At 34.6% G+C, this 24,220-nt stretch overlaps 1 protein-coding gene across 6 annotated transcripts in view; it reads right to left on the reverse strand.

Moving 5' to 3' along the window:
- Positions 1–24,220, reverse strand: part of Csmd3 (CUB and Sushi multiple domains 3) — a 1,141,260-nt gene that overhangs the window by 289,220 nt on the left and 827,820 nt on the right. For all 6 annotated transcript variants that reach the window (XM_087190703.1, XM_087190702.1, XM_087190706.1 and 3 more), the window contains 3 exons: positions 12,497–12,688; positions 7,985–8,111; positions 6,050–6,252 (listed from right to left, as the gene is read on the reverse strand). In XM_087190703.1, the coding sequence (XP_087046829.1) occupies positions 6,050–6,252; positions 7,985–8,111; positions 12,497–12,688 (522 nt within the window). The remainder of the gene's footprint in view (positions 1–6,049; positions 6,253–7,984; positions 8,112–12,496; positions 12,689–24,220) is intronic.

Consider the following 24,220-nt stretch of genomic DNA (forward strand, 5'->3'; position numbering starts at 1 on the left):
TCACAGGGGGAATGACAGTCATGGATTAGCCCACTGATGAGTTCATAGCTTGATATGATGTTGAGCAGTGAAGACTGGTCAGAGGAGATGGGTCCCCGGGGTGTGGCCTGGAAAGTGTATCTTTTACTCTCTTCCCTGATCTCTCTCTACTTCCTGTCTACCATGCCATGAGCAACCCTCCTCTGCCATGCCATGCTACTCTGCCTTGGAGCCAATCAACTATGGGCTGAAACCACTACAAACTGTGAGCCAAAATAAAGCTTTCCTCCTTTAAATCGTGGACGTCAGGTGCTTTGTCCCAGCAGTGAGAAGGTAACTAAGACACTCCTGTAATTGTAGCAATCTAAGAGGCTGAGGCAGGAGGATGGCAAGCTCCAGCCTGGGCAACTTACTGACTTAGAGAGACCTTGTCACAAAATAAAAAATGAAGAAGGGCTGGGGATGTAGCTCAATGGAAAAGCTCTTGGTTTAATCCCCAGTACTGCAATAACAAACCAAAAATAAAAACACGAACTAGAAGAATGTATAAAAGTTAGAATCCTCACATAGTGTGGAAAGGCAAAATTGTGCAGCTATTATAAGAAACAGTATGGGGGTTCTTCAAAAAAATTAAAAATATAACTACTGTAGAGCAGTTACATTCAATTCACTTCTGGTTTTTTATCCAGAAGAATTGAAATAAGTATGTGGTAAAGATAGTAGCACTCCTGGATTCACTGCAGCACTATTCCCAGCTGCTAACACATAGGAGCAGCCTTGGTATCTATAAACAGATAAAGAAAATGTGGTATGTATACAGAATAGAATATTTCAGCCTTAAAAAAGATACAAGTGACAAAATTTTGAAAATATTACACCTAATGAAATACAATCACAGAAAGAAAAATCATTTCAACTTACGTGAAGTTTATAAAGTCGTCAAATTAAGAGTTAAACAGGGGAATGCTTTGAGCAGGAGATGTGGGGGATAGGGGATAGCAGTGACTAGCAATGGGCATGATGTTTCAGTTGAGCAAGGTGATTGAGCTTTGGACACCTACTGCACACATATCATTTGTAGTCAAGAATAATGTATGCAGCACATTAAAGTCACTAAAAAGTGGACCTCGTATTAACTTTCATTTCAGTACTGGGGTGAATCCATAGTTCCAATCAACATCCCCAGCTCTTCTTCTATTGTGGTTTTCTGTTTTGCTTGTTTTTGTTTCTGAGAAAGAGTCTCACTAAATAACCCATGCTGGCCTGTAACGTTTGAATTTTCTGCCTCAGCCTCCCCATTGGCTAGGATTACAGGTGTGTACATGTTAATTGCTCTTATCATAGTGAAAGCAAATGGGAAAAACAGCTGTTGAAGACAGGTTCTTCAAAATGATCAGGAAATATTTAATTCATCAGGTATTTTGAAATGCTGAAGATGTACTTAATGCCTTTTCCTGGCTTGAAATCATCATTTAATTATGTTTTGTGTTTTAGCATGTATACCTGCCCTATTAAACCAAGACACAAGACAATAATGTCTCATTTAACTCAATATCCCACTAATTTCTGAAGAAAAACACTCAGCATGTTTAGCCCCTCTAAAAAAGTTTATCATCTATTCAAATGTTTTATTGAAATGGAATCATGTGAAACAGTATATTTCTGAACCAACTAAAATACTTAGATTTATAAATAGCAATAACAAGATTACTCTATGTCCTTCCCTACTGTCTTTGAGAGCTTAGTTTCAGGTTTTGAAAGAAAAAGTTTTGTGTGATGTCCTTAGTGATCTCTGCTTGGGCTCTTCTTCATAGTCACATTAGCTGAACTGACTTTTCTTTTAGGTATCCTTGAGGACATCAGTTTTCTTAAGAAATGAATATTCCATACACACTTCCATTAAACATGCACTTTTAAAAAAGCTCATTGCTGGGCAGGGGATTTAGCTCAGTGGTGCCACTGCTTGCCTTGCAAGAGAAAAGTCCTGGTTTGATCCCTGGTACCAAAAAAACAAAACAAAACAAAAAAACTCATTGCTCTTACAGAAGCATATCACAAAGTAAAAACAAACGTTCTGATAAAAAACTTGGTTTTGAACTTACACTGTATAACAAATAGCAAACACATCATGGAGAGAACATTCAGATTATATTTTATAGGTTTAAAGCTCAGCAGCTTAAACTCTATCTCTATACATATTTCAAGAACACACATTTCCCATGCATCCTGACTATTCATGACCCGGCATTTTTGTGTAACTTTCAAAGCATAATTAAGATCACAGCACATCTGGCTGTTAAACCAAAGTAGCTGTCAAACCAATAGTGTCTAATGCCTCTTCCAGTACCATCCAGGATAAGAATGGTTTAGGGATTCAAATCTGAGGAAATTTTATTTTATCTGTAAGTGTCCTACTTGTTGCCCTTGAAAGGAAGATGAGAATTACCTGGCATCTGGAAGATGCTGGGAAATAGAGGCCCACTATGTATATTTGTCATTCATTTTTAACCATTTGTTATAGTTTCTCTGAGCACTAGAAATGTATAGCATATACGACCAGAGATGATCAAATGCAAAATAGATATCTAACATACACACAAGGGCTTATTTTAACAGAAATGTTAATACTGATAATTTGTCAAAAATGGGAAAATACAATTCATATATCAAACAGAGCAGGAGGCCAGGACTACAGACATAAACCAGGCATGTCCTGAACAAACCTGGGCATGCTGTAGTTCTAATAAAATATGCACACAGTGACAACACAGTGCAAATGTAGAAGTGGCCAATTCTGTCTAGGAGATCATCAACACTAGAAGTATCATCTGGTATGATCTGTTAAAATGACTCAGAATTTACAGATTTTTGAATGTGGGCATAAATGTTCCAGGAATATGGAAGAAAGTTTGCAAAAGAAATAGAAGTGTGAAAGGACATTATTCATCCAGAATTGTGCAGATGGCTGGATGCATCTAAATAGTGAAGGGGTGTGGCTGGCAGGTAAACCTGGTACAAATTGAGGAGATCTTCAATGTAATGCCAGAGTTCTGAGTTTAGAACCGAACCGTGTGGCCGTGAAATGATTTTATATTGAGGATTGATGTGATGTTTGTATTTCAGTAAGCTCAGTCATGCAGAAATGTGGAGAAAAGTTTGGCTAGAGGGATAATGAAGTAAGTGGCTAGTTGACTATGACAGCAGTGTGGTGAACGATAATGAGGATGGGAACAAAGGCAGGGGCACCATGCAGGCCTTTAAGACTGGTGGACTTCAACCTCTCATGGTTAAGGGATGCATTTCCTTGAGAATTTTCAACACTCTGAGCTAACAGCCTTAGTACTTTGTATTACCCAGCAGGGACAGATTCTTAACAGAGAGGTCAAAGAGTGAGGAGCACAGAAAATGCTCTGTCAAAATCAACTATTCCGTGGGCAAATGACAGCGTGATACCCAGTGATGTCTTCCCTGTGGAACTGAAGTGGAACAAGTCAGGCAGATTACAAATTGAAGCCAGGGATACAGAGGCTGACTGCTGAGAACCAAGGACAGCACATAGGACAGCATGAAGTGCCAATGTCAGACTTAAGTAGCTCTGATTAAGCAAAAGTGCCTCACAGACGATATCAGCAAGAAGCAAAGCGGCAAATTCCACAAAGAATGAATACATTGGGAAATAGAAGTCATGAGGCTGCTGATAGGGGCTTGATGAAGATTATAAAGTTGGTATGTGACCTACATTTCAGTTAAATTTACTTTTCACCAAGTTTGGTGACATACATTTCATTGGTTGCATTTTGTTCTGCTAGCATTGCCTGATTCATTCTCTTTATTTCTAATTGACTGTTTTGTCTTCCATTGAACAAGTATTTGCTCAAAAGAGGAATGGGGTGGTGGAGAATGAAGGACTCCTGAATAAAAATCTGGCAATTAAAATCACAAAACATCCTGATTCTAGGACTGTCCAGACTTATTCCTATTGTTAGGTATAATTTTGAAGACTGCCTTCTTTTATTGTAAAAATGTGTTAGATTTGGTCATTAAATGATATAATTGCCCCAACAAAATCTTTCTAAGATATTTGGAAAAACAAAGGAACTCATCATATATTTAGAGGAACAAAGATCGCATAATGAGAATATCCCCAGAATGATGAACTGGTAAATCATATATTTTGATCCTCATTTGGAAAAGAAATTATAACTACTGCAAGGTGCATGAGATAGAACAATAAAAAAATCTTTTACAAAAATGAATCCTGATCCTGTGTTTGGAAGCATGAGGAGCATTTCAGTATGAGGGAGCAGAAGGTGACATTTTAGATAGAAAGCAGCATTGTGTGTGTGTGTGTGTGTGTGTGTGTGTGTCTGTGTGTGTAGGATTATGATTTGTTTGAATGAAAGGGAAGAGGCGATTTAGAATAAATTGCAGATAAATTGAAAATAAATATGTTTAACATCTGGTCTCCTGGAATGAATGCATGAATGAATGAATGAATGAATAAGTTAATGAGTAGGATAAAATAGACTTATCTAGGGAAGAGAAATTTAGGTAGGCACTGAAGTAGCCATTGATACTTTGTCCCAGAAGAGTGCATAATTAGCCTATGGGCCATTTACATTACATTACTACTTGCTTTTTCAAAATTAGATAACTTTTTATAACATTCCTTACTTCAAGTTCTAACTTAGCATTAGCCTGTTTATCTACAGGCAAAATAGCTTGAACCAATGTGGACCACTGTTTCTCTTAAAAGGGCATGCATGATCTCTGGTTCTTCATTCTTTATCCCTGGTTACTTGTGTACAAACCTAGTATTTGAAAGGTGACCTTTAACAGGGCCCTTGGCATTAAAGACCCAAGTGATTAAGATATAGATCTTCATTGCCACTAATAGTGCGTCACTGACAGCTTTTTATTTCCCCTAGGAAACTAACACATGTGCCCTGCATAAGGATAGAATAATAATAGTAATAACTGCTAAACATTTCCTATGTACAAAACACGATATACTAATCTACTTTCAGACACATGTGGGTATGAGTCACATCTCCAGGCATCTGCTAGAAATATGACAAATTAACTAACTTTCTGAACCTTATTGTATGTATTGGGAATTGGAAATGATCATACACCATATTTTACGGAGATTTTCTAAGGATTAACTGAGATCATGTATATAATGCATATAAGGTGGCTCTTGTCAAGTAATAAAGGCCTCATATATGATAAAATACTTTCACTTTAAATCTTAACACTGAGAAATCTATGTAAGCCTGTATTACAAAAGGCATGTTAAGAGAGTAATTTACATCAATTAATACTATGAGCAAAATATTGACAGCAATAATTAAGTGTAAAGAATTAGGTCAGTACTATAAATTTCTATTCATCTTAAAACACTCCTATGAAGTTAGATTTATTAAAGTTGTAGTATTATATATATAGTTTCTATAACTATAATATGTGCTATAAACATAACTCATTAACGTTACTCAATATTTCAAACAACTGCTTTGTTCTACTGGTTTGACGATTATTAGTTTTCACCCTTTCCCCAGATCATCTTGAAAATTTTGTTAGATTAATACAATTTTTTAAGAAAACACAAATAAAAATCCACTGGATAATTTTCCTCAAAGAAATAATGTATTTGCAACAAAAGTAAAAATATCATTTAAAATTTTTCAATTTTCATTCATTTTCTCTAACCACTGCACTAAAATTCCTTTTTCAGAACAGCACATATTTAGTCACTTAGTGCCAAACAAAACAAGCCAAGAACACTAGAGATTACTTAAGTTAAGCATTATTTCACTGCTATAGGAAATTTTTAATTTAAAAAGCCTATTTTGTCAAATATGTCTGTGGATATACAATTCATATCTTTAACAGAAGAAAAATAAAATTAATAAAAATGTAAGTTTGCTTATTTGTAATTGCGAGTATTCATTTACTTTATTAGCTACAAAACAGCATATTTTAGAATATTATAGTATTATGGTAGGCCCAGCTTACGGTTTGAGCATTCCTTAATTTGTGAACATAAAATTAAAAAGAAGACACTCACTTGAAAACTGAATGGCAAATCCAGATTTACTGATGTAAAAATCTGTATCAAACTGGATAGTCACAATGTTGAGGGTGCTGTGGATCCCTTCAGGGATAAGAGACCCACTGATTTCCTTCAGAAGCATCTCATTTTCAGGAGGGCCATCCCAGACTCGGAGTATATCATGTGATGCTTCGGTGTCAAAGGCAAGAAACTGTAGGCTGTGGGAGAAACATACACAGCACATCATTAGAAACAAGAGAAGAATAAATATGCCTCATGGCTTTCACTAGATATTCCTTTTTTTCTGAGGTTAAAAAATGAATTATGTAAACAGCGTATATAACCTCAATGAACTCTTAGGGCAGTATAATTTATTCCTTTATAATAGGATCAAAAACACTATTTCATCGCTTTTATAAATCACAGAAACTTCTGGTATACATTCTTTTCAGGGTTTCTGTATTTGTGGCAACAAAAACCAACATTTATAGAGGATTTTCAATGTAGCAGGCGCAGAGAAAAATTCATTACTGTATACTTTCTTTGTTTAATTGATATAATGATCTAAGAGCATTGTAATGATCTAAAGCAATGTAGGAGTTCATCTAAGAAACTACGAACATTTTTATCTTGATTTAACAAATGTGGAAAATAGAGTTTAGATACATTAAATAATTGCCCAAAGGTTAGCTGAGTCATGAACTGAACTTCAGTAGATGACCTAGTACATGTTTTTACCACTGTTTCATGTTAATTCTATTTCATATCTAATCTAGATAAAATTAGTACCTGATACTTTTTATGCCAAGTGCAAAAATTAGCAGTGCAGTTATAACAACTTGCTCAACTTTATATCCATGTTCATATTTGATATATTAATAGTGACAGCTTTAAGTTTGGATCTGATATTCATAGCAAATATTTGCTTAAATTAAAAATCGTAGGTTAATACAAAATTTAATATTCTTGAGTTTAATAATTCTAATAGTCAAAGAAAACATCTATGAGCTACTCTAAAGGAAAACAAGGTGGGAATAGATCCAGGGTAGCCTGATGTGAGTTCTCCCACTGCCCTGCAAAACAATGTACTGGTTCCTACTCCACCCAGCCACGTGCAGGAGTACTCTACCCAGAAGCCTGTCTAAAATTTCATTTATATTAAGTAGCAGTTCTTAAAATTTAAAGTTATTCTATACAAGCAATAACATACTAGCTAGTTTATATGTCAAGGAAGATTTGTTCATTTATGAACTGATTCCCAGACAAAGGCATAGTCGTAACCTGGGACTGAAAGTTTGATAGCCTTGGACACCTGGTCGATGGTGATCAGAAGGCGATGGTGTGCACTCTTAAGGAGCAGCACCATGAGGAATTCTGACCCCTCCCCAAGAAGCTCAGCAGCAAAGTGAACCAAACATTGGTGAAGGGGCAACAGGCAGATGCATAAGGCCAAGGAAGAAAGGAAATATTATCGAGTGCACTCCTACTCTTATTTCTTCTGAATGTTAGTATAGTTACAGTTAGTGATAGTGACTTGCAAAACTTTATACACTTTATTTTTTTTGAGTACTGGGAGTTGAACCCAGAGCCTTTGTACTGAGCTACATCACCAACTCTTTTATTATTTTTTCATTTTGCAACAGGGTCTCGCTAAGTGAAGAATTGAAAAACCAAAGTCCAAAACAACTAGGAAAAATTCTCAAACTTTGTATCCCTTTCTAACTACAAAAAGCTTTCTTCTAAGGAGCTATGTGATTTATTGCCGCAGCCTATATATCAATAACCAAAGCAAATGAATATTTTTTTCATATTTTGCACAAATGAAAACCAGGTTTTTCCTAACCACAGTTAATACTATTAAAAAATGTTGATAAAAATTGGTAGTGCATACAGGGGTTGATTAGGAAAATCAGACTCCTTTGCAATTTTGAGAAAACAAAATCTATTTACCTGACAATGTTTCCTGGATCCACTTCTATCATCCACATGCAACGCAGATTATTATCATATGGAAAAGGATAACCAGGAGATAAGATTCTTCCTGATGATTCTCCTTTAAAACGACCTCCACATTCCGCTAATAAAATTAAAAAATGAAGTCACAAGTTAATGCCAGTCTTCAAAACAATCTACACATTTCTTAAGAGTATATCTTTTTTCACAGTAAGGAAAATAAAGATTGATTTCTCTTCCTGAAAGTAAGCATTTGTAATAACTTTCTTAGATTAACCTCTTAATTGAAGCAAGAATATATTGTACAATAAAATAACATAACCTCTATTTAGATTACATAAAAGACAAAGAAACAAACCTGGTTAAGGAATAAAAAGAGGTCACACTCAAAACCTGTAAGTTAGGATTCAAAACATTTCAAAATATGTTTTAAAATAATAACTGCAAAAGGGAAAACAGAAGGTAAATTGCTCACTGCTAGTGAATTGCAGGCTGAATAATTCATCATCTTGCTACCCCACCTCTGAGAAAAACTAATCTTTACCATGGTCCCTTAGGCATTCTAAATCTCATTGTCTTTTATTCTCCTTCAAATCACTTCAATCCCTTTCCTTTTTAACCTCCCAAAAGTCAAAGTAGCATTTTTATTAGATTTTTTAAAAATCTTCAGTTAAGGCTATGCTGGTTTTGATTTAATGTTGTCTCTAATTTTTATAAAACTTACCAAATTAAAATGTATTTTCACACAATAATTAAAATTTTATCTTTTGAGAGATTCTCTCGCCATGTTAATGCTCAATAATATAGTGATATCTGAAGCGATTTTACTGTGGTAGGTAGACAGTGCAGAAATAACTCTGTCTTGGAGAAAAGAGAAACTAAGTATTTTAATGAGTATATTGATCTACGACTCTGGATTCCAGAAATAAGGAAAATATTCTATAATCTGTTGTACATTTCAAAAAACTCCAGATTATCCTCCAGCCATAAAACAAAACTTTCTTTTTTTCTTAAATATTTGAAGATACTTTTATATATTCATTTCTTAGTCTCTGATCTGTTTCCATCTTACTTAAATTGAATAGGTAAATTACATTTATTTTGCATCTTTTATTATTCGATCAAAAATGCCAAAGACAGAAGGTTTTATCATTTGGAAGAAACCTGGTAACATTATAATCTAATGTCTAAAATTTGAAGGTCCCATATACCCAAATTTGTGCCAAAGATTTTAGATATTATATTGCACTACACTATGATAATTAGGTTTATGTGTAAATGGGCTATGGTCCCCAAGCATTTAATCAAATGCTAATCTTGATTTTTAATCTAGGTGTCAAAGTATTTTGCAGTTTTGGTTAACATCTATAATCAGTTTCCACTAAGTAAAGCAGAGTAAATAGCCTTAATAATGCATGCGGGCCTCATTTGATCCACCAAAAGGCCTTTAAGAGCAAAAACTGTTTTCAAGGAAAAGAAATTCTCCTTCAGAGTTGCAGCATTAATTCCTGTTTCAATTCTGACACTGTTTGTCCTCCCTGTAGGTTTTGGACTTATCACCCCCTAAAACCAATTGACTAATGAATCAATTTTGTTAAAATAAATAAATCTCTTGAGAAAAAGAGAGAGAAATCCTATTGGTTTTGTTTCTTGGACAACCTTGACTCTCAGAGAGCTAAAGGAATATTATTTTTTTCTTTCTTTCTTTCTTTCTTTCTTTCTTTCTTTCTTTCTTTCTTTCTTTCTTTCTTTCTTTCTTTCTTTCTTTCTTTCTTTTCTGTTTTTGTTTTTAGTCCTGGGGATTGAACTCAGGACCCTGCACGTGTAAGGCAGGCAGCGGGGAATATTATTTTTTATTGTAACATTAATTTATAATAATCAATAAGAGTGATTCTTAAAGTAAGAAGATACTAGTATTTGTGACACTATCATCAGTTATGTATTTCCTAATTTTTTAACCAAAACCTATCTTGGATTAATTAAATTAATTCTCCATCCTTCAATTTATCACTATTATCGGCATATATTATTGTGAAAACAGTTGATTCTTACTCCTCAGATTAATTTTAGTCAGTTTTTTTTTTTTTTGGAGTTTTGTGTACTGTATTGAATCTTGAATTTAAGCATAGCTTTTTTTTCTCCATATTCCTTTTCTACCAATAACACTTACCCTGTGACCCCCAAAGAGCCAGTGTGATACACTAAAATACACATAACATTAAAGAAGAAATACAGGTTCAGTCCTTCCAGTTATGTCTTTCAAAAATTACTTTTTGTTTGATCAATGTATAGTTTCAAAAACATAATTACCTAGATTATCCAAATAAGTGAGAAAAAACATTGTATTTGACAGAGATAAAAATATGGCCACAGTAGATGGCTAAGGTCGATGAACAGAAAAGAAACTATATCCCTAAGTCAGAAGGCAATATTGCCAGTAAAGGATGCAATCTAAACTCGAATTTGGTCTTCTGTCGTGGAAATCTTCAGTATCCCTCATCATATGTTTAGATGTTTACAAACTGTTAAACTTGATCTTTTATTATTTAAAAATATATATCTAAAGTGTACCTTGCTTTAGTACAATTGTCTTACATGTTTTTTATGTTCTTAGGCCTACTGGTCTGGTTTCAATCTGTATATATGATAATTAACTTTATAAGTTCTTATAAGATTACATAAATGAATCTGACGCTGGAAAAATGAAAGGGGGTGGAGGGAAGAAGAAAAATAATTTAAATGTGTTAATTCACTACAGGGCATGAAATCATTTTGTACTGCAAACATGCAATAATAAAAAAAATTTTTAAATGAAGCCCATCATTCCTACAAAATCTTGTACAGTATCAAGTCACTAAGTCTGACTTCGAATATTTATAAATATAAAATGCACTGAATTTTTGCAAACATAATTAAAACATCTGACCTGAGATCAAATGTCTTTTCTTCCACATGAAGTCTCTCCAAAAAATAATGTCTTCATTTTGGTTCAACATACTTAGAAAATACCTGATTTCAAGGGATTATTTTCTGATTTTAATTTTAAGGACAGAATAACAAATCAATATTTACAAGTTTATCATTTTGTGCTATTGCAGCCCTTAATGCTTTTCTGAATATATTTCATATTCATATCAAAGAATACAGCATCAGAGAGAATTAATCAATGGTAACATTTTCTCATAACCAATGCCAATGGGTAGATTGTTGGTCATAGCCCAGAATCCTAAGCTTTTCATAACTAAGGTTGATTATAATTATAGATAATACCTTCATACTCTATCCAAAATTCAGATGCCATCTGTAAAGAAAAGATTGCGATTGAGTTTTGGTTAGATGAATACAGTTGTTTCCTGTGCGAATCAATGTTTCAATAGACCAGTGGAGATCCCATCTCATCAGAAACACCGTGCAATTAGCTATAAGCCTCTAATGAGAAGAGTCTCAGTTTTTTTCTAAATGAATTCTAGCAAGTTTTGTAGTGATTTTTATGTCTGTTGTAATGATAGAAGTTTTCCAATTGCACTGAAAGGTTTAGGCTTCCAAACTTTTCAAACTGGAAATATTGAACACATGTTACTTTTAAAATATTAATTGTACCTCAATAAAACTGTTAAAATAAAAGGTTAAAAAAATAAAAATTAAAAGGTTAAGTCAATTTTATCCATGTGGGCCTGACCCAGAACAGACTTGTGTCACCATAAATGCCATCAAGAATTAAGAATGGCTGAAGAATCATTGCTTGTTTGTTCCCTACTTGTGAGTCAGTGTTTGTGACAAAAATTTTGCCCTAATATTCCTTTCTACCCAACCTGATACCTACTTGACATTCGGAATTGAAAAAGATAAAAAGGGAGAGAGTCTATCTGTGCTTGTTATTCACCTTTCTATCCCTATAGACCCAGTTATTTATTAATGGATCTACAAAACAGTAAGAATAACATGTAGCCCCACTATGCAAAAAAGAGAGAAAATGAACATTCTCTAACTTCAGGTCGGCAATATGCCTTGTGTTACTGAATTTCATGTGCTTTTTCATATTGAAATTGGTTGTTACATTGTACCCACATAAGAAAACCCAATGTGGATTTTAAAGTGTTTTAATGTACATATAAAAAATAATGTCTGAAGTTATTGAGACTAGTTTATTATGTTTTAATTCATCGTAATTCCAAAATGTGCAATAATTTTGCAAATTATAATACTGAGATTCAATAAATATGTATGATTGAAAGTCTTAACATTTTTGTAGTGATTTAAATTTTCTATGAAGAACAGAAATAAAATGACTTCATACAAACCATAGTACTCCCTCAAATGCACATTGCAATGATTATGAAAAGGACCCTTACACTTTTCATGTATTTTCTTTTATCACGTTAAAATTCATTAATTTTTTGATTTTTGGGTTTGACTCGTGTGTGTCAGAGAGCATCCTTGAACATACAGAGCATATCTTGCTCTCATTTCCATAGACACATTTGGTACAGATCTAAAAGAACATCCTACCAATACAGGAAGGCAGGGGGTAGTCCCACGCCCTTCTCTGCCCCGTCATGCACTTGAGAAGGCTGCTTCCATGGAGGGTGTAGCCAGGGTTGCAGCCATAAATGATGGTGCTCCCTGCAAAGTGGCCTTGGTCACTGATCTTGTACCCAAATTGTGGAATGCCAGGATCTTCACAATGTGAAAGTTCAAAACCTGGGGGGGAAAAATAGAAACTGATTAAAGGTAAACTTTAACAGGAGAGTTTAAAACTGTACAAATTGTTCCATTTCTTTATTATTTCAAATATGACTTATGTGTTTTTTATTCACGGCATATTTATTTTTCATAATATATAATAATCATAGCTCTTTTTTTCTGATAACTAGGGCTTGTATTTTTAAATTAATCATTATATGATCTATATTGTTGGAGACTGCAATATTGATTATGCCCAAAATAGTATGTAAGCAGTGCATGCTGTAAAGATTTAATCCCACAATTGGCTTCTTTGTAGAAGCGAGTCTGGCCATAGCCTATGTGTGGAGGTCAGAGTAACTCGCACCCAAATTCCCTTTCCACAACTAAAACCTTCTAACTAAAAGCACAGTGTTCCAATTACAACCATATATTTTGTCTATTCTGTTCCTAATTCAAGAATGCTTTGTCTCTTTCCTTTGCAAGCTTTGTCTCCATTACATTCCATTGTAACCACATGTAGTCCCATCTTTGCACACACTCTGCCTTTACACCAACTGATAAACCATTAACAGTCAATGGTTTGGGGCTGGAGATTTAGCTCAGTGGTTCCGCCACCTGCCCCACAAGCGCAAGGACCTGAGTTCAATCCCCAGTACCAAAAAAAAAAAAAAAAATCAGTGGCTTGAATGGACCAGCACCTTTGCTAAAGCAGCATTCCTGCTTTCTGTCTCTTTTAGTTCTGTCTTTTAGGGTTTTTTTCTCAGGTTTGCATTGTACAATGAGTAGGAGACTGGAGGTTCCTGGTAAGGTTTTAGGGGTTTTCAGTACCATATGATTATATCAAGGCTTGAAGTAGTAAAGCTGTTTCCTACCTACTTCAAATGATTTACAGTTACTATTTGGTTCTCATAGTTGTACTCTGATATATATGGAATAATTTTGTCTGGTTCCTGGCACTAAGCTCCTAAAACCCTTGGAATTTCCTGTGATGCAGACCAGGAGTATCTTTTGTTACTTCCAATGAGTCTCTTTCAACCGTACCTGAGTGTATGATCAAGAGGATCCCCTCTTTCTCTTGGAGAATGGTGTCTGCTTGCCAAAGGAAATAACCATGTGATTAGAGAGTCGGAAATTTCAGCCTCTACCAACTCACACTTACAGGGAAAGGAGAGGACCTATGGGATTAATTACTGATAGCAATGGTTTAATCAACTCTGCCCATGTAATGGGATTTCCATAAAAACTCTACACTAAGAAGCTCTGATCACAGGTTGGTGATCACATCCATGTGCTGGAAAGATGGTGCATCCCAATTCCACTGGGTCACGAGCTCCTGAACTTGAGACCCTTCAGGACCTCACTATGTACCTCTTTATTTGGCTTTTCATTTGCATCCTTTGTGATGAATCAGTGCATATAAGTAAATGTTTCCCTGAGTTCTATGAGGGGGCTAGGAAATTACTGAAGCCAAGGAAGGGGCTTTGAGAACTTCTTGTCAGTCCGAAGAACAGGAGGCCTGGATCTGCAATTGGCATCTGAAGTGGTAGCAGTGTTGTGGGTCTGACATCTTAAACTGTGGAGTCTGTACTAACTCCAGGTGGTGTTGGAACTGTAATGAACTGTTGGACATCAAGTTGATTTCAGAGGGTTGGAAAATTGGTTGGCATGAGGAAGAAACACATTTGTTGTAGGAAGTATTGTGAGTAGAGACACAGGTGCTCTCTTTACTACCACAACTTCTAGGATTACATCGTCAAAATTTTATAATCCGGACCAGAAATCTGAAGACAGCATTGTCCAAGAAGCAAATATGCTTATTACAAACATAACATTAGACTCTTATTTGTATAACCTTAGAAGAAAGTGAATCTCATATTTAAAAACATTTTATTTATCAAGAAGTAATACAAATAGGAATTTGCTTGATGAATCCAAAGTTTTATATTTTACTTGATCCAGAAAACCAAAGTTCTCAAAAATTCTTTCAGAAAATACACACAAGGCCTGGGATTTAGCTCAGTGGCACCAAGCCTGCCTTGCAAGTACAAGGTCCCAAGTTCAATCCCCAGCACCAAAGGGAGAAAAAAAAGAAAATACACACAAACAAGCTTCCTACACCTTGTTGTTGTAAGGTGCAGAGAAACTATTTTTGTATTTCTACAGAGCTGAAATGTTTTGCTTAAATTTGCTGAGACACTAGACTAAGGGCAACCTTTAAGGAACTAATTTAAAACTGTACCACTAGAGAGAAATCTCTAAAGAGATTTACTTGACTATGGAGCAGGATTATGTTTACATTTCAAGAGAAGATGAGACTGAGAAACACAGACATTTGTAGGTTACAAAAGTTAGAGACACAGAAAGATAACAGGCCCTGAGAAAAACTTATTTATATTCCAAAAGTTTAGAGTTGGAACTCATGATTCTTTCCATTCCATTTTCTAGGAACAAAGATTTCTGCATCTCTTTTCAGAAGAGAAGAGGGAAAAAGCAGTGTAAGCAGAACATGTCCCCTCCCTGTCGCATTTCCCCCCTATTTGCTGGCTATGGAATCCCTGGCCACTAGTATAGAAGAATTTTTCACAGGGCTTTCATCATGTTGCTACAGGCAGAAAGACTGGGTCAAAGAAGGTCTGACCCAGTATCATCATCATCATTGTTGTGTTATTTAATAACTAATCTGTCTACATCCAGAATATCTTGTGCATGCTCATGGTAAAAGTGATAAAGATGAGTATTAAAAACTCAGTAGTTGCAATACAATGTGCTGTTAAGATGCTAAAGGAGCTAGAAAGGGATACATCCCAATTTAAATAAAAATGTATGTTCTTTAATTACGTAGTTGTCATGGATTATATTGTATCTAGATGTTCCTCCTAAAGCCTCATGCAGTTATAGGTGGAGAATTTCAAAAGTGGCTAGATTATGGTGTGTGAATGTGAATTAAAGGTGTGATAGTGGGATTAAGGAGTACATAAGGGAAGCCTCAACCTGGGTGTGGGTGGCACCAATCAATAGACTTACAGCTTGGATAGAATATAAAGGGAGAGAGAGAGAAGCCAGGATTTCTTCTGCTGCTGCTGCTGTTGCTGCCTTCTGCCACTGGCACACCATGAGCTATTTCTCCTCTGTGATCCCCATGTGATGTGCCTTCCTGCTTTGGAACCAACCAACTATAAACTGAAATCTCTACAAATTGTGAGCTGAAATAAACCTTTTTTCCTTTAACTTTGAATGTTGGGTATTTTGTCTCTGCCATGTAAAAAGTAACCAAGACAGTAGTTTTCTGTCTTTAAAAATTTGCAAAAGCTGTGTAAGGGTGGCTGTAATTCCACAAAGAATGCACAAAAGATATTCACATACAAAATTGTATGAACTTTTCAAAATTGAAGACTACAGAGGATATTCTAGATAGCCTCAACCATGAGACACATGGGTTATTTTAAGACATGTTGGAGAGAAGATAATTTTTATTGTGACTTAAAATAATGATCAAAAGAAGATATGCATGTCTTTTATAAACATAGAACTATGATCAAATTAATCTATATTTAAACTATGAAGAAAAATGAAAAGCAACTTTATCTTACTAGTGTCAACTCATTACCCATACTGTTGATTTCCTAGAGTGTCACAGTGTTGCCGAAAGTCCCCAGAATTGTATATGGTCAAGTACTGATTTTTTCCTACAATGTTTTAATATTGAGGGATACTTTGGCTCTCACAGAATATCAGAAGCCCTTCCTAATCATTCTTGGGGATCTTAATCCTCTGCTAAGCCGCAGTCTAACTTCTTACTTCTGAGTTCATTGGTAATCATTTGCTTATTTCTTTGTTTCCTATAGTTTGGAATTCTTCTTTTATTTTTTTCTCTATAGTTCCAACATAAAAAAAAAATTAAGACAAGATAGGGCCATCACCCTTCCCCTGCAGAAAGAGCTGTTGTTGGCTTTCATCTGTAAAATAAAACCACTCTTTCCACAGATTCACAAGTTGAACAGATTTCCACTCCAAAATTCCCCATGAATATCCCCAGCTGCAGTCTGTAAAAGCCTCTCTCCATTTTGGGGACACATATTCTATTTCTTTGAGTGTTTATTTTAAAAATTCTGCCTAAAAAATGCCCTTATGCCTCTTTCTGACACATCTTGAAAGTTCGATTTCTGTGATGGAAGTCAGGTGTTGCAGATACCTAAGTTAGGTAGGGACTCATGGGCGATTAGAAAAGCTTTGGGCACATGATGGAGTCACAACAGAGATGAGGAAGACCAGGCCTCTGGTCAAGGGCTGAATTGGTAGAATCCAATCCCAAGATGGAGATCCAGTGGCTAGGCCTTCAGCCTTCCCAGAGAAAAACAATATTCTAGAACTGTACTGTAACTAGCCCATCTGATCCAGTAAGCCTGACCAGTTTACCTCACATGTAGAAACAACGTAAAAAACACATACACAGCCTACTAGAACATTCCAGTCCTCACTCCCACCCCTTCCAGAAATGTATCTCAGCAGCCACTCACTTTCGAGACCCCTTGTCTCTCAGGAGCTTTCTCTTTTAAAACTCTTCCTACACTTCACCTCCTTGGTCCTCAAGTCCATTCTCTGGCATCATGAGACACTCTGCACATCTACTAGATTGGGTCCCAGTAACACAAGGACCCTGCAACCTGCCCGGTGGGTAGGGGGAGACATTGCTCCCCATCTCCACTTTGGGGACCTCCTTGGACTCAATCCAGTGACACAGTCTTGGTACACACAGATGCTTAATAAAGCCCATGATCAAGTGGGGAGTTTTATAGGCAATCAACAGAAAAATAAAATAATATTGATAAGAAACTGAATTTTGAAAGAGAAATTTTTAAAAAGAAAGTCTCAAGAATTTCCCGTATAACTCAATTTATGAAAGTCACATTTTGGGTGAAAATGTGTTAAAAATAAGGCAAATGTAAAGTTTCAGAGACAGAGCCATGCAAGAAGTTAGCAGTCATTAACTGTATGACATATATAATAAAATATATAGGCTACATAGTCAAGCAAGTCTTTCAAACACGGAAGAAACAGGAAAAACAAAAACAAACATTTCAGGACACATTACTTAGCTTGGATTTGCATCATTAATACACATTTAATGTGTCTCTGCTAAAAATATTTCAAGTTTATATTCCTTCACTGCACTTGAACATTCAGTTTGTTATTCAAGATAAACCACTTTTGAGTTTTACTATATATCACTTCTCAAAACTAAAATTAAAATCAAGCTCTGTTTTCAAAATTTATTACCAAACTCATCTGCAAATCAAGTGGGAATTCCTCTGACAAGGTACATTCCCTGTAAACTAAGATAATTTATAATACTTGGCATTATTGATAAAAATGCACATGTATGTAGAGTATTAGCTACATAGTACAAAATAATTTAGTCTAATTTGGAGTAACTACTGTTGCTTACCCATGAATACTCAGAAGTGTCTTATCTTTATGAAAACGTACAGCTGTCAGTTTTCTTTGAAAGCTTAAATACTAGAAACTGACAATTAAATATACATATTAAAAAATCACACTTATAATTACAACTATTCATCATTTCCTATGAAATTTGATACTCTCATGAAATGTAAGCTTCTGGAGTATACAATGAGCTAAAGATGTGCATTACCTAAATACTCTGGGCTTTGAATAATTTAAACTAAGGTCTAATTCCTATTATGCTAACATATAGCATATTTCTTTAAGGATTTCTAATTTATCTTTAGAGTAACATCTGAAATATACACTAGTTAAAAGATAACAAACTTATCATCTAACTCTCTCAGATTCTAGTATTGTATACTAGCTTCTCCTGATAAATATTAATATATATTTAAAATAGTATTGAGATTAACATCTATATAATTGATTCTTGTTCATACTAGTAACGTTATTAAGAAACAAATTTTATAAAATAAAGTTCCTCTTGTATTCTTCTCCAATATTTTTTAGTCTTTACTTACTGAGAGCTAACAAATATTGACTTAGCTTATTATTCTCACCAAAGGTTTTTTTCAGGTCTATGAGCAATATATACCATATTTTGCAAGTATTTATACATATTGAAATTATTATAAAATTTTTTCTGAGTCTTTATTTATTGCCCAGTGATATATTTTTGCCTTTATATATATGCACATCCACATACACTTTTGCTCATCTTACCTACTCTGATTTATTCTTAGCAGATAAACATTTATATTCCTTCCAGTTTTTCACCGCTACAAAAAGCCTGCACTTTTTATTTCTCCTTTTACACACACACAAGTATTTCTATAGGATATGTATCATGTATGGGTCTAAAGTTGATTTTATTTTCAAGAGTAAATCAAAACCTGTAATGCTGCTATTACCTTTTATCTTGGCCTACTGAAAAATAAAAATAAACAGTTAATTTTCAACCTCAATTTCTCTCAGTTTGTTTATGAAAAATTGTATTCATGTCAGGTAATTCAGTAGGATGTCATATCAGCAAAAGGAATTAACAATACAAAAAGTCCCCATCGTTTGGAAATAGAAATAACATCTGAAATTTTACTTTTTTATAACAAAAAAATCTTTGATTTGTCTTAAAATAAAAAGTGTTTTCTGTGCCTTATTTTTAAGATTCAGTTAAAATATAAATATACACTTAATATTGTAAAAGTTAAATTGTGCACTATTTAATGATCAATAAATATGGGTTAATTCTATGTGCAAAAAGTAAGGAATTTCAAATTAATAAAAAAGGGAATTGGTTGTTAAAAAAGAAGAAAGTGCTAGGTATGGTGGCTCATGCCTGTAATCCTAGCACTTTGGAGACTGAGACAGGAGGATCACCACAAGTTCAGTGCCAGCCAAGGCTCCATAGTGAGTTCAAGGCCAGGTTGAACTACACAGAGAGACTCTGTCTCAAAACAAACAAACCAACAAACAAAAAAGAATGTACATTAATAAAAAAACATTAGAGAAATGATTTTGAAACCATCAATGGTAATAAAAGTTGAAATAAAGCAAATAGATGAAAATTAATTATTCTATGATAATTTTAATCTCCAAAGAATTATTTGGCGGACTTAATTCCTAATATTAAGCAGAATAATCTTTAAAAACTATATTTTGCAATTAAATTCCATTTACTTAGGCCTTGAGTGCTGCAACAATAAGCCTTATTTTAAAATTCTTTATTTTAAAAAAATTTTTTTGTGGTGCTACAGATGGAACCCAGGGCCTCATGCATCCCAGGCAAGGGTTTTACCCCAAAGATACATCCTCACACCTAGATTTCTTTGTATTTAGGTGAGAAGATTTATAAAACAGTCAAGTCTGTCACCTCAAATTTGCAAATAAGAAGTGCTCTGAGATTGGCCAGGAGTGGGGAGCACATGCCTGAACACCCAGGATTTGGGAGACTGAAGTAGGAGCACAGTGAATTTGAGTCCAGCCAGCCTGGGCTACCTAGTGAATTCAGGTATAGGCTGGATTACATAGACACACCATGTCTCAAAATGTCCAAAAACTAAAAATAAAATATAAACAACAGAAAAAGGAAAAGAAAAGCTCCACTATACACACATGTGCTGTATGAATTTCTTTGCTGCAGACATAAACAGAATATAGAGGAAATAAAGATAGTGTTAAAAAAACAAACATATATCCCTTTTTTCTAAAATCAAACTCCAAAAAAAATATATAAATGTATTTCTTACTACTCAAACTATATCAAACATCAAGTGTTGAAGTTACAATTTTAGATGAATGCTTGAAAAAGACAGTTTTAAGTCTGCAGCAGTTATGAATTGAAAAAAAAGCTATAGAAATTATTCTTAATAATTTTCTCTTGCTTTCAGGAGTGAATGTAAAAGACCCCCCCCATTAGTGATGTTCTATACCTATTGATTGTGACTGCCAACTAGATCTGACTAAGTGACACTATGAATTACGAAAGCAGTCTTTGAGTGTGTCTGGATGGGTGGCAGGGCTGTAACCTTGGGGACTATACATGGTTCCTGTCCCCTTCCTTTCTGGCTCCTTTGCCTCATGCTCCACTTCCCAGGCTGCCATGAAGTGAACAATTTTCCTCCACCCTGCCCTTCTGCTGAGAGCTTTCTGCTGTGCACCATCCGACCATGTACTGAAACCTCTGAAAACATGAACCAAATTAAACTCCTTCTTCTTTAAATTGTGAATGTCAAAAATTTTATCTCAGCTACAGAAAGCTGACCAATACGTACTCTGAGTTCTATGTTCAAAATTCTAAGTTGTAATCTACAGAACATGACAAAGTAATATTATTAAGCATGCTTTGTATCTTGTATCTCATAAATTTCATTTGGGAGTGGTGTTTATTCAGCTTTAAGTGAATATTATTTTTTTCAAACCATCAGCCCTTTTGTATTTGGCTAAAATATGTAGTTGGTACATTCTGGATACATCAAAGAATGGAATTTTAGTAGATATTGCTAAATAACTCCTATGAGCCTTTCCAATTAAGATTCTCAAAATTTTATGAATTTCAATATCTGCAAATTGTCATAAGCATTTGGTGTTGTACATCTTTTAAATATTACTGACTTTATGTGCCGTAGAATATTACTTTGTTTTTACTTTGCATTTCTCAGTTTTATTGTTAAGCCTTTTTTTTTTTTTTTTTTTTTTTTGCTTATTAGACACAGTTTTTTTGTGTACTATGAAATTTTCTTCTGCCTATATTGTTTTGCATGCCACATTTTTTCTTATTTGGCTTATAGAAATCTTTTCAAGAGAGTGTATCTTTTTCTGTTATATAAATAAGACGTAAAATGTCTCATTTTAGCGAGGCCACCTCAAAAAAAACAAAACTAAATAAATGAGACTTTTAAAACTTTATTTATAGTACATGCTGCTGTAGAGTTTTGCTATTGTTGTTGTTTTGTGATTACCAGCAAAGACCTGGTCAGGAAGAGAGAAGTCATTTAGATACTGTGAATAGCTGAAATGAGGCTTCGACAAGTTTGGAAGCACAAAGGGAGTGAAAGTTGGAGGACTCACTGCTGGCTTTCAGGAAATCCAGGCTGGAAGCTGCCGCCACACACAGCCATCTGCCAGCACCACACTCCTGCCTGCAGCTGTTGGTGGACCCCACCTCTCGGCTGTCACAGGACCACCTTTAATAGGCAGAATTTAAACAGAGATCTTTGCTGGCAAGAGAGTTTGGGAAATGTGGTTCCTAGATTATTAGTTCCTATCCTTATAGGAAATCCTAGAAGGCCAGGAATTGTACTAGTTCCTGACATAACTTTTGCTTGTATGTCTCCTTTTAAATATTTTTTCTCTATTTTAAATACATAGCTATTCTAGGATATAATTGTTTTCTGAGCATTTTAAATTTTTGATATTTATATGGAGGTCTTCAACCTGCCAGAAATTAATATTATGCAATGTGTAAATTACCAGGTATTTAAGCTCAAGTTTACAGAGCTTCTGGTCTATGAAGGTTGTGAAAATGATAATGATATTTTTGTTTTTCTAGTGTGAAATAATTATATTCAATAATTTCCAGGTAAATGACAGATAAGATATTTCTTCTTTATTTTTGTTAGAATACCTTGTGCTGTATAATGTACCATTAATCAATACTTCCTTTATTTCTTGGTTAATTTCAAGATTTAAAATAAAAAGCCAATGCCAAGTACATCTAAGTTGTTCATAAGCCACAGAACCACATGAGGTAGCTTTGTGCTCCCTTGAATTTACTTTATTTTCTACTTGCATTTGCATTAAATAAATTTTATACTAAGAAGAAAGCTAAAGTTAATAGGTCATATGATTTTTTTTATGGATCTCATTGCCAAAAACATGTCAGTAACTAAATTAAAGAGTTTAAATAGCATAATTTGTTGTATATTTGTAAGGCTAGTACAGAAGAAAAGGCATCACAAGTTAGTGAATGACTACCTTGAATGTGAATATAAAATTTTAAATGGCCATATTCTCTGTAGATTATTGAATCATCTCAAGCCACAAAACTGAAAGGCTAGTAGAGTCCAAATACATTTGAAGATTTTCCTTGAGATAGTGGACATTTCTCCAGTGAATTTTTTAAAGTAAATTTAATATGGCAGAGGAAATAAGAAAACATCTGAGCTCAGATATACTGCCTAATGGGTAGGCTTATCAGATTAGCTCTTGAGAAGACAATGATGTAATCTGTCAACATAGCATAATTTAGCTCTGTGATGTAGAGTTGCCAAAAACACCAATTCCTTTCTACTAACTTTATTCAAATGAAGAGAGCTAAAGAGTCTGTGATGAAATATACACAAGAAAGAGTAAAAAAGAGTTTTGTGAAAGATACTAATATCAAGTCATTCTCTGATAGCAAATTGAGCCAATAAGAAAGCATTGAGATTCTTAAGTATAGTATGACAAATATTTCATTAATATTTAAAAATATTTTTTACATTATATGGAAAATGTTAAACAGACAAAATCCATTGAATTTTACTTATACAATATCAAAATCTTGGGTTGGAAGACAGTGTGGCCTGGGGTTATATGAATTCTGGAGGCAGAGTACTTCAGCAGTTCACTTTTCTTATCTGCACTTATTAGCTATGTGACCATGAGCAAATAAAGTCTGTGGTTTTTTGTTTTATCGTTTTTGTTTGTTTGTTCTTTTTTGCCTCTTCTACTCACTGGGGATTATAAGAATACCTCCCTTATACCTTATACCTTATACCTAGTAGTTGGTAGATAAATGGTAGTTATTAGCATTGTCTACTCTCATGTTTAACATTTTGATGATGTTGAATGTCTCCGTGTGGCTTTTAAATAAATTCCAAGTCCTTTCCCATAGTCCACACTTGCCTAGATTCTAACTTTCCCCTTTTTCGGTTCTACTTGCTTAGTCAGCTCTATCCATACACTTCACCCTCCTTAGACCTTCACACTTGCTAATCTGTCAGTGTAGCATCCTCTGCCTCTTACATCTGTGTGCCATTGTCCTTTCTTCTCATCCAGGTATCAGTCGAGGTGACATCTCTAAGACTGAGTCTCTGACCTGATTAGGTACAGTAATGCCATTTTCATTCTGTCTATCCTGCTGACCCGTTTTAAGTTTCTAAAAGTAGTTCTGTTATCTTTTGTTCATGTTACTTTTTGCTTTGTCCCTTGAAAAGCTAGTTTCTTTTTTGTGTGTAGTGCTGGAAATTGAGGCCGGGACCTTGTCCATGTCAGGCAGTACTCTACAACTGAGCTACAACCCTTGCCAGAAAAGTTGCTTCTTCATGGGCAGGAACTTTGTCCTACTCACTTTCTTTTTGCCCTCAGAACGTATAACATTGGACTAGGAAAAGATAAATATAACCTATGACCAGATAAGTAGTTTCAATAATAAATAAATTAACAATAAGTTCCACCCAAGCATAATAGAGTAGATAAGTAACCAAATAGAAATGTTTCTACAACTTAGCCTTCAGAGGGAGATGAATACACCAGATTTAGGAATTTATTCTTGAAATAGGCATTGCGAGACTGAAAGAGTCTGGTCAGAGTATCCTACTT

Source organism: Heterocephalus glaber, unplaced genomic scaffold (assembly GCF_053883595.1).
Source record: "Heterocephalus glaber isolate CG9 unplaced genomic scaffold, H.glaber_assembly_v1.0 deba00001555, whole genome shotgun sequence".
NCBI lineage: Eukaryota > Metazoa > Chordata > Mammalia > Rodentia > Bathyergidae > Heterocephalus > Heterocephalus glaber.